This window comes from Thermobia domestica, chromosome 10 (assembly GCF_964235325.1).
Source record: "Thermobia domestica chromosome 10, izTheDome1.hap1.1, whole genome shotgun sequence".
NCBI classification, from domain to species: Eukaryota; Metazoa; Arthropoda; class Insecta; order Zygentoma; family Lepismatidae; genus Thermobia; species Thermobia domestica.
The window spans coordinates 231,152,819-231,169,281 of NC_137463.1; the positions used below are offsets into that span (position 1 = coordinate 231,152,819).

The 16,463-nt window shown below is 35.4% G+C and overlaps 1 protein-coding gene across 2 annotated transcripts in view; it reads right to left on the bottom strand.

Annotated features, from left to right (window-relative positions):
- The window catches only part of LOC145663059 (uncharacterized), an 83,749-nt gene extending 67,654 nt beyond the window's left edge, over positions 1–16,095 (bottom strand). The window contains exons 1-2 of one of the 2 annotated variants that reach the window (XM_081729220.1): positions 15,569–16,095; positions 4,278–4,478 (exon numbers count right to left, since the gene is read on the bottom strand). In XM_081729220.1, the coding sequence (XP_081585346.1) occupies positions 4,278–4,478; positions 15,569–15,742 (375 nt within the window). In that variant the 5' untranslated portion in view covers positions 15,743–16,095. The remainder of the gene's footprint in view (positions 1–4,277; positions 4,479–15,568) is intronic. The other variant, XM_081729221.1, reaches the window with a different exon arrangement.
- Positions 16,096–16,463: the final 368 nt, after the last annotated feature.

Below are 16,463 nucleotides of genomic sequence, written 5' to 3' on the forward strand. Positions count from 1 at the left end.
CTGGATACGCCTCTTCACATTTACTGCTGTGACCAGGGGCTTGGCGATAGTGGCCCCGCCATGAATTTTCATTTTATGAAGTTCCTGTCGCACTGCTTTCGATGAAACCAGGTTCTGTAGGCCGGAATTGAGTTCAGACGTAATTTTCATTGCAGTGGTCTTCTTTTTAGCTGCTACAATCCGTTTTAATGCCCTCCGGTCCCCAATAATGACAGGATTGTCTTTTGACCACTGTTGTGCTTTGCAGACGTCGTTTGCCCATGAATTGTGTATGTCCTCGTGACATTGGACACAGTGCCTTTCGATACCACCACAATGTTCGCCATTGTTGCCACTGACGCTCCAACCAGACGGGCACCAATGATCATGCCTCTTTGAAAGTCTGTCAGGTCGACCATTTTACCGCACCACTTTCACACCAGGACACACAGGTGAACTGGTTACTGCTGACGGAAGAGGAAGGTCCACATGACACATTGAAAACAAAAAACGATCGGCAACCACAACACGCGTTGTACAGTGGAGGGCCAAATTTATGTCCTGTATGAAGCGTTTTTTGATTTTTTTGTCTTCCCTCTGTATATATATATATATATATATATTCTAGTCCTGCAATCTGCGTTCCATATATATATATATATATATATATATATATATATATATATATATATATATATATATATATATATATATATATATCCCAACTCTTCGTAACAGCGTAGAAGATATTCCTAAGACTTAGCCTCGAAGAAGAATACTCGGACGGACGACTACTCATACGTCGTCCGAGATGAGAGCACCGGCCTCTTGAGTAAGAGAGTGAGTGGACGGGGTGGGGTAGTGGGTAACGTATCTGTACGGTATGCCGGAAATCCCGGGTTTGAGTCCCGATCCAGTCAGTCATTTTTTTTTCACTCTGTGTTATTCGTTTCAGTTGTTAATTGGCCTCGCAGGCTGTATCTGGAAGCTTGTTTGGTAAGTAAACCATCACTAGGATAACCAATAGGCGTATCTCAGTTTTCATTACCTCGACTTCATTACCCTTCGGTAAGTTCCGCCTTGTCATCAACTCGATAACTCAGGCATGAATTCTATGTTGTCTAAATCATACAAAACACTGATGTTAACTCAAAATCACAATTTTTGAGATACGCTTATTGGTTATTCCCACAATGAAATTTCGGGTGGTGTATAGTGTGAAGTAACTCCAAAAATTTGATTTTGAGATAAATGGGCCTCAAAGTGATGAACTTCATATAATCGCGCAGTTATAAAGAAACACCGTCAAGTTCCTTTGAATCAGTCGCGGTATGAGATACCGCTCTATAATAGGGATGGCCCGAACCACCGGTTTTCAGCTCTGAACGGATCTGGTTCCGGAACCGGTTTTTCGGATACAGGTTTGGAACCGGTTCTGAATTTATGTACAATGTCGTTTCGTAAGGACGATCGTGTGAACGTATTCGAACAGGATTTTTTTTTTGTGTGTGTGTGTGTGTAAGCTACAACTGAATTTCTTTTTCGCAAACGAGTTCTGAAACAAATGGAGTAATATAAAATCACTCCTGAATATAAATAGCTCGGACTCATTCCAGCTTTCACTACTCAAGTAACTTTTACTTTTCCTCTGTGTATTTAAGTACTTCCGATGAAAAATTACCATAATAATGTATCTACGGATAATTTTAATTCCTTGCAAATTCTAAATACATTGCACTGTAAAGCAAAATTACAGCTACAGAAAAAATAAAACCTAGCCATTTTTGTTGTCACACTGCACTAAACTTCAGTATTTGTGCATCCAACAAATATTTTTATACAGAAACATGTACCTATTCACAAACATGTATATCTAAAAAATATAAAACCTTTCTGACACAAAATTCACCTTCTGCTGATTGTTTTTAAAGATGGCCAGAACCGGATACTCGTGGAACCGATTTTCGGCTCTGAACGGATTCGGTTCCGGTACTAGGTTTGCGGATCCAGGTCTGGAACCGGTTCCACAACCGGGTTTTTCGGATCCAAGTCTGGAACCGGTTCTGGAAACCAAATCTCCAAGAATCAGTTTCGCGCGGAAGCGGTTCCGCCGGAACCGGAACTTTCTGGCCATTACTACTCTATGGCCACCGGTGTGGAAGAATATGGGCTTTCTTCGTAGCTAGATAACTCAATTTTCATAATTTTGAAGATACCCGAGAAATACGTCCTCGCCTTGCTCTTCAAGGCACAGACCTTCACTATCATTAGGGTTCTAACTAAAATAACAAGTGCCTGTCATATAGCAAATGCGTACCCATATCCTGTACACCTTTTTCTAACCTTAGAATACTAAACACTCGTTAATTTGACGACTGACAACTGTTGCATTACGTGTTTCACATATTCCCGCACATGCGTTCCCCCTGACGATCGAGGTACCTTCATTTGTTTAGCAAACTAAGGGTGGTGCCATTTCATTGTTTCAGTTGCTGTTTCACCGGACGTAAGATTTGTACTTCACAACAGGTATCGTTTTCACGATTATTCAAGTGTTAATGCCAGTGTTGTGGTTTTGAACACTGAACACCCGTTCTGACTGCTATTGCCATTACAAGGACATTAATATTTTACACAAAATGCAGCCCTGGTGTGTAACTTTCTGCCAAAATTTTGTAATTGTCATTTCCGTATATTTTAAGATCTACATATTTCTAAAGTAGTGCAAACCATTTTCTTTCTTTGTTTAACGTCCTTCCAAAGTTACTGAGAAAAGTTTAATTGATGAGAAACTCCTGCTTTTAAAAGCTAATTAGAGAAAAAAAAAAAAAAAAGAACCCACCAACAGTATGTTTTACTTAATTACATGTTTAATCAAAATAAATACTATCATCTTCTTCTTTCTCACCTCAACCATAGGTTGGTGGGCGACATGGAAATTTTAAAACTTTTCTCTCTCTTGGAAGAGCTGTTTAATAGTTTGATAAGGTCTTTTCTTCAGAACTGCATCTAGATATTCTATCCTTGGTCTTCCTCTTCCTAGTTTTCCTTCTGCCTTTCCCTCTATCAACACGGTGATCCAATCGGTGTGCTGAATAAGATGGCCAAGCATGCTGTTTCTTCTTTTTCCTTTTATCTTCATGATCTGTCGTCTTTCATTAACTAATTTTAGTACGTCTTCGTTACTTTTCCTTTCGACCCATGATATGCGTAGCCATACTACCAATTCTTAACAAAAAACCATCATTTCAACACCACAATTGAAATGCTTCCAGCTTGGATATTTCAGCTTTTCTCAATGTCCACGTCTCTGATACGTAAAGCGCCACGCTTCATATCTGAGTCTTAATAAATCGTTTTCGAATGTCCAACGACACATTTCTTAATGTTAGCAGTCCTCTTTTTCTATTGGATGCTTGCTTAGCCTGTGCTATTCTGGAACTTACCTGCAACTTATTCTGGAATAAATATTGTAGTGCAATAAAATATACTGAGCACTAAATTTTACGAATGTTTAGTAATAACCTAACTCAAAGGAAGTTTAGTGTTCTAAGTTAAAAAAAAGGTCGATTTTCATTGAAACGTTATGATTTAAACTAGCCAATCCTAATGAGTACATCAGTTGAGGAATCTTTAGTGTTGTTTATATGCATTAGGTACCAATAAGCGCTTACTATTGTGTGTTGATGTTTAATGCAAATAAAGTATTCAATTATAAACTCTTTTTGATCTAGTTCTGCAAATTAACAACAGACAGCGGGTCAGTAAAATCTGGAACAATTTAAGAGTCTTCATCCCGGCGAAATTAAAATACCGCTAATTTTACAGTATGTGATATCTTCAAATAGATAAAAGATAATCGAAATGTGGAACAAGAGCGCCCTAGACAATATTATTTTACATGAGAAACCGTTATCACGACTCACTTATCTGCTTTCGATTTCGAGCCATTTTGAAAATCGGCATTTATTTTCGCGTTTCTAAACAGCTGAAAACGGAAAGCCGCTAGGTGACTTGTGATAACGGTATCTCACGCCAAATAATATCGTCTAGGGCGCTCTTGTTCCATATTTCAATTATATTTTATCTGTTTGAAGATATCACATAATTACTGTAAAATTAGCGGTATTTTAATTTCGCCGGGATGAAGACTCTTAAGCACTAATAAGACAAGACTGAACATGTCCCTGGCTACTCAATAAGAGTGCAATCACACAAGTGGAATTATTGGGTTTGAATTTCTACCAACAAAGTAACCACATTTTTCCATACTATTTATTACTAATAATACAACCTACCACAGACGATGAAGCCGAAGTTCCGGATTCTTTTAAACATCTAAAATACTTCCGTACTTCCACCAAATGCTTCAGAGATGATAAATGACTTAATAAGGCGTTGTTAATTTCAACACATTGTTTCCGAAACTCATATACTGTTTCCAATTTGAAAAGACATCTATGGCAGATTTTCTTTGGTAGCGGGTCCGATTTGTACAGCTGGAAATGAAGGAAAAGTAGAAATAATAATTATATTAACAGAAAATAAGAAAACAACACTAATTTTACAAGTTATATGCTACATAGCATTTATTATTATTTTTTTTCATGTGAAAATTTTACTTAAATGTCATCAACAACATCCTAACAGTGCTAGAATTTTATGCCATCAATACAACTCCTTCTAACATTGAAAAGGTTCCTAGACGTTCCGGTTTGGTCTCAACAGTCTTTATATAATCTGACCCTCAAAAATTGTCCACAACTCAAAACGTCCCAGTTTTTCTCCAAAATGGAAGTTAATATAATTCCTACGATATTTAACAAATACCAGTTTTATAGTCATCGGTATTCAACTAATAAACATACGATGGATGATCGAAAAAATGTTACAAAACCTATTATGGCTTATGTGTGAGACAGAGTTAGAAGATCAACACACCTGATGATAGAGGGCACTAAAAAGTAGTCCTCGATGTAATCACAGATTTTGTTCAACCGCTTATCACAATGGCAGATAAAGTTGCCTGTACCATATGCATAGAAATCCGCGTCAAGTTCTCGTAGTCACCATGAGGCAGCGCTTTGACATGATCACATGCCAGATAATAGGTACGGTTAGACATTCTTACAGCAGCAGTTTTCTTTTTTCTTTTTGACAGTCAGAAACCGATGAAGTCTTCGATTTGGATTTAATAAAAGACGTTTAGTAGTGTAAGCTGGCCATCTAAAAGCAGGGAGAATTAGAGCAACTTTTATCCTGCGGGGACTGAAAGTCTTCAAACGGGAATTTTCCAGATATGTCGCTCGGTTAAATGAGTTGACGTTAGAAAGAAAGAGAGAGAGACAATTATCTGTATTCTTCAATCGATAAATAAAACAAAATAAAAACAAAAACACTTTATATACATATTATGTATTTTTAAATATTCATACAGACCTCTTTCAAGATAAAATATCGTAATATTTCAAACACGAAACTTAATTACAGAATTTTAAAGAACTTCCCCAGAAATTAGGTTTGCTTTAGTAATAGCTGTGTAAATTAGTATTTCTGAATGGCTCAATTTGGAACAATTTGGGTTATTCTTTACGCGGATCGAACTCGGAAGGAGCTACCAATATATTTAAACCTACATTTATGAATATATTTAAAAAAAACACTGTGAAAAATAAATATATATACTCAAGCGATTTGTTTTTACATAGATAGGCGCCCGAACAGGGACACAGTGTAACTGATAACAAGAAAATACATTTAATAAAAATTCAGGAAAGTATTGATTTGTGGAATTGTGTTAGTGAAAAAACACAAACATGGCAACAGAATTAGATACGGAAGCAATTTGGGAAGTACTTAGACTCGAATACAATGATGAGGTTATCACAAAGGAAGTATCAAAATAAACGAATTAACGAGAGCAGATGGGTCAATGCATGCTTTGTTAAAAGAGGGTACTCGCCCTGTACAGCCTAATTGTAGCTTGGAAAAATGGGTAGAGAGTGTTAGGCTTCAACTCCTAGAATTTCCTTGACATTTTTCGTATCTAGAAGAATTTAGGCAAGATCAATTATTGGAATTGGTTGTTTTCAGATTCTTTTTTTTTGAAGCTGGATGTCTTGAAAGGAACTTTTTTCCTAATTTCAAGGAACTTAAGAATTTGCTTTGGAAGAAATGCTCTAGTTTCAAATACGAACAAGAAAGTAACAATTACAGAATAGTTTGCAGAAGGCTGATAAGTCTTTAGTTTCATACACAACAGATGCAGCTATTATATTTAGCCGGTTGGAACATCCACCAGATGAAAGATCGAAGGTTCATTTCATTACGAAACGTTCTCACCGAAGATAGTAGTAAGTTGTTGTAAAGCAAGGAAGTAAAATAATTTTAAACAGCTAAAAGAATCAAAGTGTGAATATTCAACACACTCCTTTTAGGGAATTACTATACCAGTCCGAGACACAAACCACTAAACAATATAATCAACAGCAACTCTGAAAGAACAGACATAAAGCGGGAACTATTTTATTACTCTCGGCGTACGTTACTGTTTACTTACAGTGTGGATGGAATAGTGAACGTGATCAATTTTATACATGAAAATAAACAAAATCAGCAAAGAAACTTTCTGCTGCGATTCTTATGATCAACAAGAGCATCTCAATAATTCTGCAGGAAAATAGAAACACCGCTGCTGCTTATAAGAAAGTAACTACCTCAAAATAAAATTCATAATGAAACTAATACTGTAAAAAACTGCTTATTTCATCCAAGATTTTGAGGAAACGTTAACGGAAATGATGCTGGTTGAAGCGAAATTTAATTAGTGGAGAAACTTATACTGAAGGGAGGAACTGGAGAGAGAGAAAAAAAAAATAGTCAGAAGGAAGAAACTGCAACGATAGACGTCATGAATGCAAACATTTATATGAAAGAAAGGAAAGTTCGAATGACATTGCATGTTTTTTAAAAGATCTTGCTTCGTTTGATACAATGTATGAGATAGATCAGCACGAGTCTAATATTTTTTTTTTTTTTTTTTTTTTTTTTGAAAAATAACACTTCAAATTTATACTAAGGTACTATAGGCCTATATAGACTGGTGATATTGGTATGACTAAGAATATCGATGGCAGAATAAGGTAGCATATAGAGACGCCAAGGATCTAACATTAGCAGTTTGTGACTCATCTAAACAATATTTCCGAAAGAATCGTTTCTGAGTCTTATTATATCAGAACAAAAAAAAAAAAAAAAAAAAAGCTACGTTAAATTCGGACGATGATACCCTTGATAAGTACCTAAACTGTGTTGCTAATAGTTCCATTAGCATTATCTTTTCCCATTTAAGCTGGAAGGCACTACATACGAGCAACTTGCTTATAGCGTATGGGACTTGGCAACATTTATTCTACGCAAATTAAATATAACTTCGTTATATTCTGTCTTTCGGTTTGTTTTAACAGTTTTTTGACGAGTGATTTAACTATCTATTGCAAATGAACTAAGGATATATTGACAGTGTATATTCTCGGTACACTTATTGGTACTACTTTGTTTAAATTTTAGCCGCTAGGTAGTACTTTCTTCCTTTCCTTTTTTCACAGGAAAAACCTACTTGGTATATCGTGTTCATGTTTATGCTGTTGAAAATCGGATTGACCTGATAAGATTTTGGAACTTATTCACGAGGATTCTGGTTCTGATAAGTTTGTAATGAACAGTGAAAAATACATTCAATTTTTAAGATATTCGTATCAATTATTTGTGTTATTATTGCCAATACCTGTATAATAAATTCTAATACAATGTTACATTTGTTTTTCCTTTCTCAAAAGGTATTAACGAAGAATTTTAAATGTTACAATAATTATTTTAAGTAAAACAAGCTATATATCTTTTGAAAGATAATGCTTTTACAATAAAAGCAAATTAAACGAATTGTTTTAAACAAATTTTTGTAAATACCAAAATTTCTCCATGCCTGAAGAACACTACTTTAAAATACGTTCGCAAAGAGTTATTAGTGTCCGTACTAAAGAACAGATCCACCTGGCTAGCTAGTTTTTAATAGAACGACCCACTTTAGGTGTAGTGTTAGAAAAGAACAAACACGAATGTGAGTTCTTCGGAAGCGTTCACCGTAACAATGCGACAGATGAAGACAGGAAAAATGGCTCTCAAAATAACTCCATCCTGTTAAATATTATGACATAATACAGATTAGGTAGTGTTACGGAAACGAGATTGCCAGATAATACTTTTGTTACATTTTAAATCAAATACATCCAAAAATTAAATTTACAATTGAATTTCAAAATAATAGTATTTTCAATTTTTTATATGAAATTCAGTCGTCAAACGATAAATTCATCCCTAATTATTTGGAAAACAAACATCAAGGAATTACTACACAAAATAATCGTTCATAAAACCAGATTTCTTCCTTCGACTGTGTAGATTGGTTTCATTCGAGGAGGACATCACAAGTCAATTGGAATCTAAATCTGAATTAGATCAAAGAATATTACTATACAATGGATACTGTGAATAGATTAAGAGGTCTCTTATGTCCATAATTCATAACATAACAAAGTTGCATCTGAGACTTTTCTTAAAGCAGGTATAATGTAAACTTGCACGTAGTGGTTAATTGGGACTATGCTCCCCAAACCTTGCTTTAAAACAGAACAGCTACATAAAAAGAGTAGCTTTTCAAACATAGGACATATACTTCTTTTCGGGGGAGAGGGTTCCGTCCAAACCCTCGAAGTTAAGCGTAAACACCACGTTAAAAGAACTGCCTCTTCAAACATAAAATGAACAAAATTAATCCTATATTGATAAACTGAGGTAATAACCAATTCTTCTTTAAGTGCGAATTTATTGATACACAGAAATGGGTGAAAAATGCACGACGCAACCGAGATTCGAGCTAGGGTTTCTGGCTTACCGTGCCAATACGTTAACAATTAGACCAACCAGTCCGTTCCCTTAAGTAGCCATACATTCTATCATTCTTGAAACTGATGCTCAATTAAGTCAACTCCAGTTGTGTTTGTGGTTGAATCACATATTGTATTGACAAAGGGGGAAAACAATAATTATATACTATACCAACTTCCTTTAAGTGCGTTCACTGATACACAGTAAAATAACGCACGACTGTACTGACATTCGAACCCCGCCCCCCCGATTACTGTACTTGAAGACGAATTTATGTGTATACGGAAAATGTATTATTTTACCTTATACATGTTGGAGTTCTTAATTCTACCGATAATTTCGATGTTTTATTTATCTGCTGACAATCATCCAGGTAACAGTATTTTAAAGAGTCAATCAAATCGCTGATTTTATATTTTGTTCTACTTTTTTACAAAACCTATACACTTCGCTCCTGACAAACACACTATATTTCCATACCTATTCAATCACTGAAATTCTCTGTGATACAAAATCCGTTGGATTCTACATTTAACAATATAATATGTGATTCAATCATAAGAGGTGTTCTGAATGTGCACAGATATTCGAGCACAATAGGAATTGTAGCACAATCTAACTGGTTTGAACACTGATTTTAGAGTGGTACAATGTAAGGCCACTCAAAGAACAGATTGTGTAGCGTAGTGGTAATACATTGGCACGATAGGTCAAAAACGCAGGTCGAGTAGCTAGTTTCCGGTTCAGTCGTGCAATTTTCCACCCTTTATGTATCAAGGTTAATTATTTTCACGAAATTTTGTTAGCATTTTCGAAGTTCGGTTCTGCATCACAATAATAAAGAGGTAAAGAAATCACTCTTGTAATTTCTCTCAAAGTAAGTAATTCGGTCAATTTGAAAGAACAGTAGGCCATATGTTGGAAACAGCTCAAGGGCACTACCATTATGCAATTATATAATATAGTGGCATGAATATTAAATCAGAATACACAGAAACCTAATAACAACGCATATTATGGAAGAAAAGTGGGGAGTAAGGAAGGAAAACGGAAACAAGTGTAACTACACTAGTTAACAAAGGTTTTATTACATAAAAGGAAATACCTGTTCTTAAAGGAACTTTTTGCGCTGAATTCGAATATGCACTCGGTTTTTCTCCATCACGTACGATTTTCCCGTAACAGAGGGATTTTCGGGAAAATCCCTCAAAAATTTCCCTTTTCGTTTATTTTACACCCCAAGATCTTGTCCCCTTGCATATACTAACATAGAAATTATACCTAAGTATATTTTGATTCATATTTAACAAACCCTCCAAGTTTCGTAATAATCGCTTTATTCTTTCTAGAGAAATAAATATGTTTGTATGTATACTGTGTGTACTGTTTATTGCACCTTGGAAATGCTTTCAGATCTCTTAAGTTGAGGTAAAACGTTTTGCTTTATTACCACAAACACATATATAAAATATAATACAATATAATTTACAAGTGTGACAATTTACAATAAACAATAATAGAAATGTACCAAAAGGTCATGAAAAGACAATCAAAACTATCACAATATATGAAACTTCCATTGGGTTACAAAAACGTACACTACTTCCTTCTTTTGTAAGAAATGTTGCATTCTCTAACAAGACCCCAACAATAGTCCCCCATCATTGAAGGATCCCATCGTCCCTGGTACCTTTTCTCCATTGCCATTATATCTTGGTGGAATCTTTCCCCCTGTTCGTCGCTGAGAGCACCTAGGTTAGCAGGAAAGAAGCTGAGGTGGGAGTGCAAAAAGTAGATTTTTAAAGACATCCTACAACCCAACTCTTTGTATTTCTGTATCATGTCCTGTACGATTTCTGTGTAACTCTCAGCTTTGTTATTGCCCAGAAAGTTGCGCACAACACACTTAAATGCTGTCCAGGCAGCTAGCTCAGCACTGTTAAACTTGCTGTCAAAGCTATCATCAAGCATTAATTTCCTAATTTGGGGACCAATAAACACTCCCGCTGAAATCTTAGCATCACTCAGGTTAGGGAACTTATCTCGGAAATACTTGAAACCTTCACCAGATGTGTCCATGGCTTTGACAAAGTTTTTCATAAGTCCTAACTTGATATGAAGTGGCGGTAGTAATATCTTATTAGGATCTACCAAAGGAGCGTATTTGACGTTGCATTCTCCAGGTACGTAATTCACTCTAGGTTCCCATTCCTTCACTTCATAATGTTTGTCATCAGCTTCTTTCTTTCTTTTGCATTCTGTTACATTTGATAACAAATATTGATAACCATTTCATGAACAAAACGAAAAAACTTGGAGAATTGTATATATATGTATTAAGATATACATATACTGTACGTTTAAAAAAAATATACGTTGGAAGTACATTCTATTTTTATACACGTTTCTAGAGAGCAATACAAGTGTGTTGTTGACTATTGTAAATATTCATTTTTATGTCTGTGTTTGTAGTAATAAAGCAAATCATTTTTACCCCAACTCAGGAGATCTGAAAGCATTACTATCAGGTGCAATAAACAGTGCACACAGTATACATACAAATATGTTTATTTCTCTAGAAAGAACAAAGCGATTTTTAGGAAACTTTTAGGGTTTATTAAATATAAATCAAGGTATACTTAGGTATAATTTCTGTTACTATATGTAAGGGGACAGGAGCTGGGGGAATAAAATATCTGAAAAAGGGAAATTTTTGAGGGAATTTCCCGAAAATCCCTCTGTTACGGGAAAACTGTACGTGATGGAGAGAAACCGAGTGCATATTCGAATTCAGCGCAAAAAGTTCCTTTAAGATCAGGTGATTTTTCTCATGTAACAAACAAAAAGTTTAAATTTGTTAACTAGTGTTATTGGTAGGATATACAAATAATCGTTGCTGCATAGACAATACACTAAACTACTTTACTGAAAGCTCCATTACAAATTAAGTCCACAAAATCCTGTGTCCCTTCGACATTTTGAGCCAGACTACTTCCTTACTTGTTCATAAGCAGCCTATAAACCTAATCACTTCCATGTTATTTCTGGCTTTAAACCCCGAAAATTGTAATCCAAGTCGTCTTCAGATATCACATAATTCAGTCATTTCACTGGTGGTAACAATAAAGAACAGTTTCGTCAATATTTGAATTTGTAAGTGACATACAGAAGACGTCACTTGAGGAAGGCACGGAGTAACCCTCCCGGAGTTTCAGAGCACACGCTTTTTAATAAATTGTATATCTGTATATTAATAAAAAACGTTAAACCCTTCTGTTGGTGGATAAACTCCCCTCTTTCGGACAAAATCTGAAATGACGCTATGTGATGAAGCAGAAGAAAAGATAATTGGGTAAGCATTAATTCATGCATGTGACAGTCTGTGAACTAATATTAAAAAAGAAAAAACTCAATAAATACGATGGATTTTTTAAAAAAATAAGCAAGACAATGTGCTCTATGAAGAATGAACGTGCTTTATTCCTTTCTGTTTCGAAATACTGTTCGAAACCTTCAAGCGTTCAAAATGTAAATCAGGACTCCAAGATCTCGTGAAATGTAATCAAGATCTAACCTATTAAAGTTTATTATGTTAATCGTTTAACGTAGTAATGTGTACACAAAAATAAATAAAATGTAAGTTTCAATGAAAGGTGTATTCTGTGCGGAAAAACACACAGGAACAGTAACTAGAGTAGATAAGCAACTGTATTTTAAATATAATTGATTGTAAATACGGCCCGTCGCAGATTTCAAAATCTCTGGGGCACTCGGATTCCTACACTCTCCGCTGGAGCACTAAACTAATTCCATACTCCAATATTATATAGTTGTACCCTAGTAAAAGATGGATAAAAGTTAATAATTTTGGCCAGAAAATGCTGAATTTACAATCACAATACTTATGCCACCCTACAGCATGCCTGAGGAATGCAACGTTGTTTAAACGACTGTTGAAGATAGCGAGTCAATATTCCAGGAAATATATACTTCTTCCTGTTACTGTTAATCTATGATTAACCGACCAGATGGCATTTAGTATCTCCCTCAAAACCATCAACGCTCCGGAGCCGGTACTATAACTTATAGTGAGTCGTTGTAAATGATCTTATTTATGCGCATACTCACCGTTGTTGAGGTGCCTTCTCGTACGGACGCACTCCGTCGCTGCCGTTCGGGCTCCCTAGCTGCGCTTCTACTCTGACTCGGTTAGATAAATCCGTATATTTAGTGGTCACTAGTGCAAGTTTGTTCGGGGGCCTATATAGTACAGTTTTATGCACTGTAGCTTTTATGCCATACGTTCACATTTTGTTTATACACATCACATCACAATTATAAATAACGAACCGTAATCACCATCAAGTAATTTGGAGGAGAAACTAAATGACACTCAACCGTTTTTAGCCGGTAACATTAAAGTAAATACTCATATCAATATCTCGATAATTTAACAGGGTGTCTATCAAGCAAGCATAACCAAATTCCCTGACAAAATTATAATTTTCCCTGTCATCCTTTTCTTCTTAGTATAACTCATGAAAAATAACTTATATTTAAAGTGAACTGTAAGTTTTCATCATTGTTTATATGCTTATACAATATTCTACGAACGTACAAACGAACCAGTTCATTTACCTGTAATTTGTGACTATTATTAGTGGCATACCTTCAACTCTCACAGCCTGCGAAAGATTTTACCCTGACACGCAATGAAATTCCCTGACTCGTAGAGAGACTGTTTAAGGTTAAGTTGGATTAGACTTTGTCATAATTATAAAACAACTACTAAACGTTCCTCTCTATAATAAAATGGGCTGCCTGAATGAAAATCTCGGTACTGATTAAGAACAGACCGTCCGTCTAAAAATGAGACATTGCATATGAAAAAGGACTGCAGTAGATATTAATTTTTACGAGCAGAGTATTGTTGCACAGTGTAGCAGAGCTTAACTTATGTTTACAAGTGTACGGTATGGTTATTTGTATGAAACCATGACAAGTGCTTTAGTGCGGTTAAAATGACTGAGTGCATATGAAACACGACAACAGTAGGTATTATTTTTCGCCTGTAAATAATTCCTGCACTGTGTATAAAAGCTGTATTTTATGTTTACCTAACCTAATCTAACCTATCCCTATATTACTAACTTCAGCTCTTCTATCGTACTATAACATGCTGGTGCAAGTTTGCATCAATAATCGTATTCATAGCACATCCGTTTGCATTTACTATCATACTATCAACTACCAAGCTGTTCAATTATTTGCGCATTTGTCAAAGAAATAAGAGTGCGGAATGTCTTAAAGAATCACTTAAAGCCACAGAAGTGAAAGGAAGTTATGTTTTAATTTTACGACCTATTCTCAATCTGCACGGATGCTCCTACCGTAAGAAACATTGGGGTATGTTTAGTACAAGGGGTCCAGAAGCACACAAAATTTACAGGAGAAATGAGTGATGCAAGTGCTTAGACGTAACATAACATAACCAAATCTAACCTAACCTAACACAAACTAACGTAAACTAACCTGAATTAACCTAAACTAACGTAATATTAGTAGAAATAAGCGAAATTCTATGATTTTTTGGAAAATTTTGCGGGATTCCTATACTAATATAACGTAAACTAAACTAACCTAACGTAACCTAAACTTGCCTAGCCTAACTTAAACTAACCAATCCTACCCTAAACTAACCGAATGTGAACAGAAATTACCAAAATTTGTAACATTTTTTAGAGAAAAGAGCTGGACCCCTTCTGCTAAACATAGGCCGAAACATTTTCTAAGGCACTACAAGTGAGTTCCATTATAAAATAACTGAATATAATAGGATAGCAAAAAAAAAAAAAAAATTAAATCATGTATTAATTTTAAGAACACAATCAGTTACAAGAATATTATCAATCTGTACTGAATCATTTGGACATGTGCTAGGATAACACTATTTCAAAATGTCTTTGGGAATCGTTTAAAGCAAGACAAGTGAAAGAAAAACGCTTTCGTAATTTGACGGACTATTCTTAATCTGCATCAAAGTATTCTCCAAGTAGGTAAGAAAGACCCTTGTGATTTTGGTGCTGTATCAACAACGGAAACCAAATACGGTAACACTTTCCAGATGGGGAGCCAAAATTAGTAAAGAATAACAGGGCGATTTACAGAAGTTAGTTGAAATTCCTGTTTCGATGTTCAATCACTCAAGAAAATATCGTAGGGCACCTGACAAACCGTAAATGTAAGTAGAAGTGATTCATGTGGGAAAAGAAAGTAAACTATTTGTAACGAAGACATAAAACAATGTGCCCTGCGAGTACTAACCCGCCCTCACTCGCTAATGCTCGCTCGACAATAGTGTGAATTAAGTATTGGTAACCTAACTTTATTTAACGTATAGAACCATAAAATGAACAAATCTGAGGAGAATATCCCAAACAAAAGTAGGTGAAAAAGCTGGCCCTCCATTGCGAAACAATATCCCTAAATACTAGGTCAGTATATTACAGGCCGTAGGATCCAAACCCACGCGCACTAATAGCGCGCGATTGTAATATTCCGCAGTATATCAGCATTTTATCACACAGAAATCACTAACTACATACAAAGCAACCATACATAATTAAATTGGATTTATACTTACCACAATTGGAAAACAAGCTTGTATTTTATGAGCAACTTCCCTAGATACACCTTCTTCTCCAAATATTTCCAGCTGAATACCGTCATCCATTAAACATAAACGACAAGAATTAATCCAATTTGTCACAAGTGACATGCTGTCGTCTAAAGAACCTCTATTCATAATAATATTCATCTCAAAAAATAATGAAGAAAGTTTAGTAAATCAATAATTCCCCTCTTCATAGAGGCAATTCGAATATGCCGACGCCTCGAACTTCGATGGACCCCAGATTCTTAACTTTGAAATTTCGAAGAAACAAAATTCAAAAATATTTTATCTGCAGTAAATTTGGAGTCTCAAGTTATACCATACTTATGAAAATCCGGCATTTGTAGAATTTTTCTCATTATTCATTATTGGAACCCCAACCCTGAATATATTTTCCCTCCTCTTACTCCATTACCACTTGCAGGGTTGGTTGTTACTTTAGTACCACAGGATACTCGACATAATTTTGACAACCCCTGGCAATGCTGACCAGAACAGTGGACACAATAACAAATATTACTTCTGATTGGAATACTTTGTGGACCTATACTAAATTACAAGTAGCTCGCTCCGTACAAGGGCGCCTACTTTGCGTTCTAATGCGATTGCGAATGTGAATGCTCCCATTTATATGTGTTGAATTTCCCAACACATATAAATGAATTTGGAAGAGAAATAATACTGATAATGAGTAAAGTCAAATCTTCAATCCAGATAATTTATGTATCTGCTAAATAAGTATAGTTTTATTAAGAAAATGTACAAACGTACGTAGAGTTAGTAGGTTTCTGTATGGTTCGGACCAAATTCCCAGCGTGCATCTCTGCGTTGAACTAAAACGCTCTCTCGGCAAGGGCGCCGATCC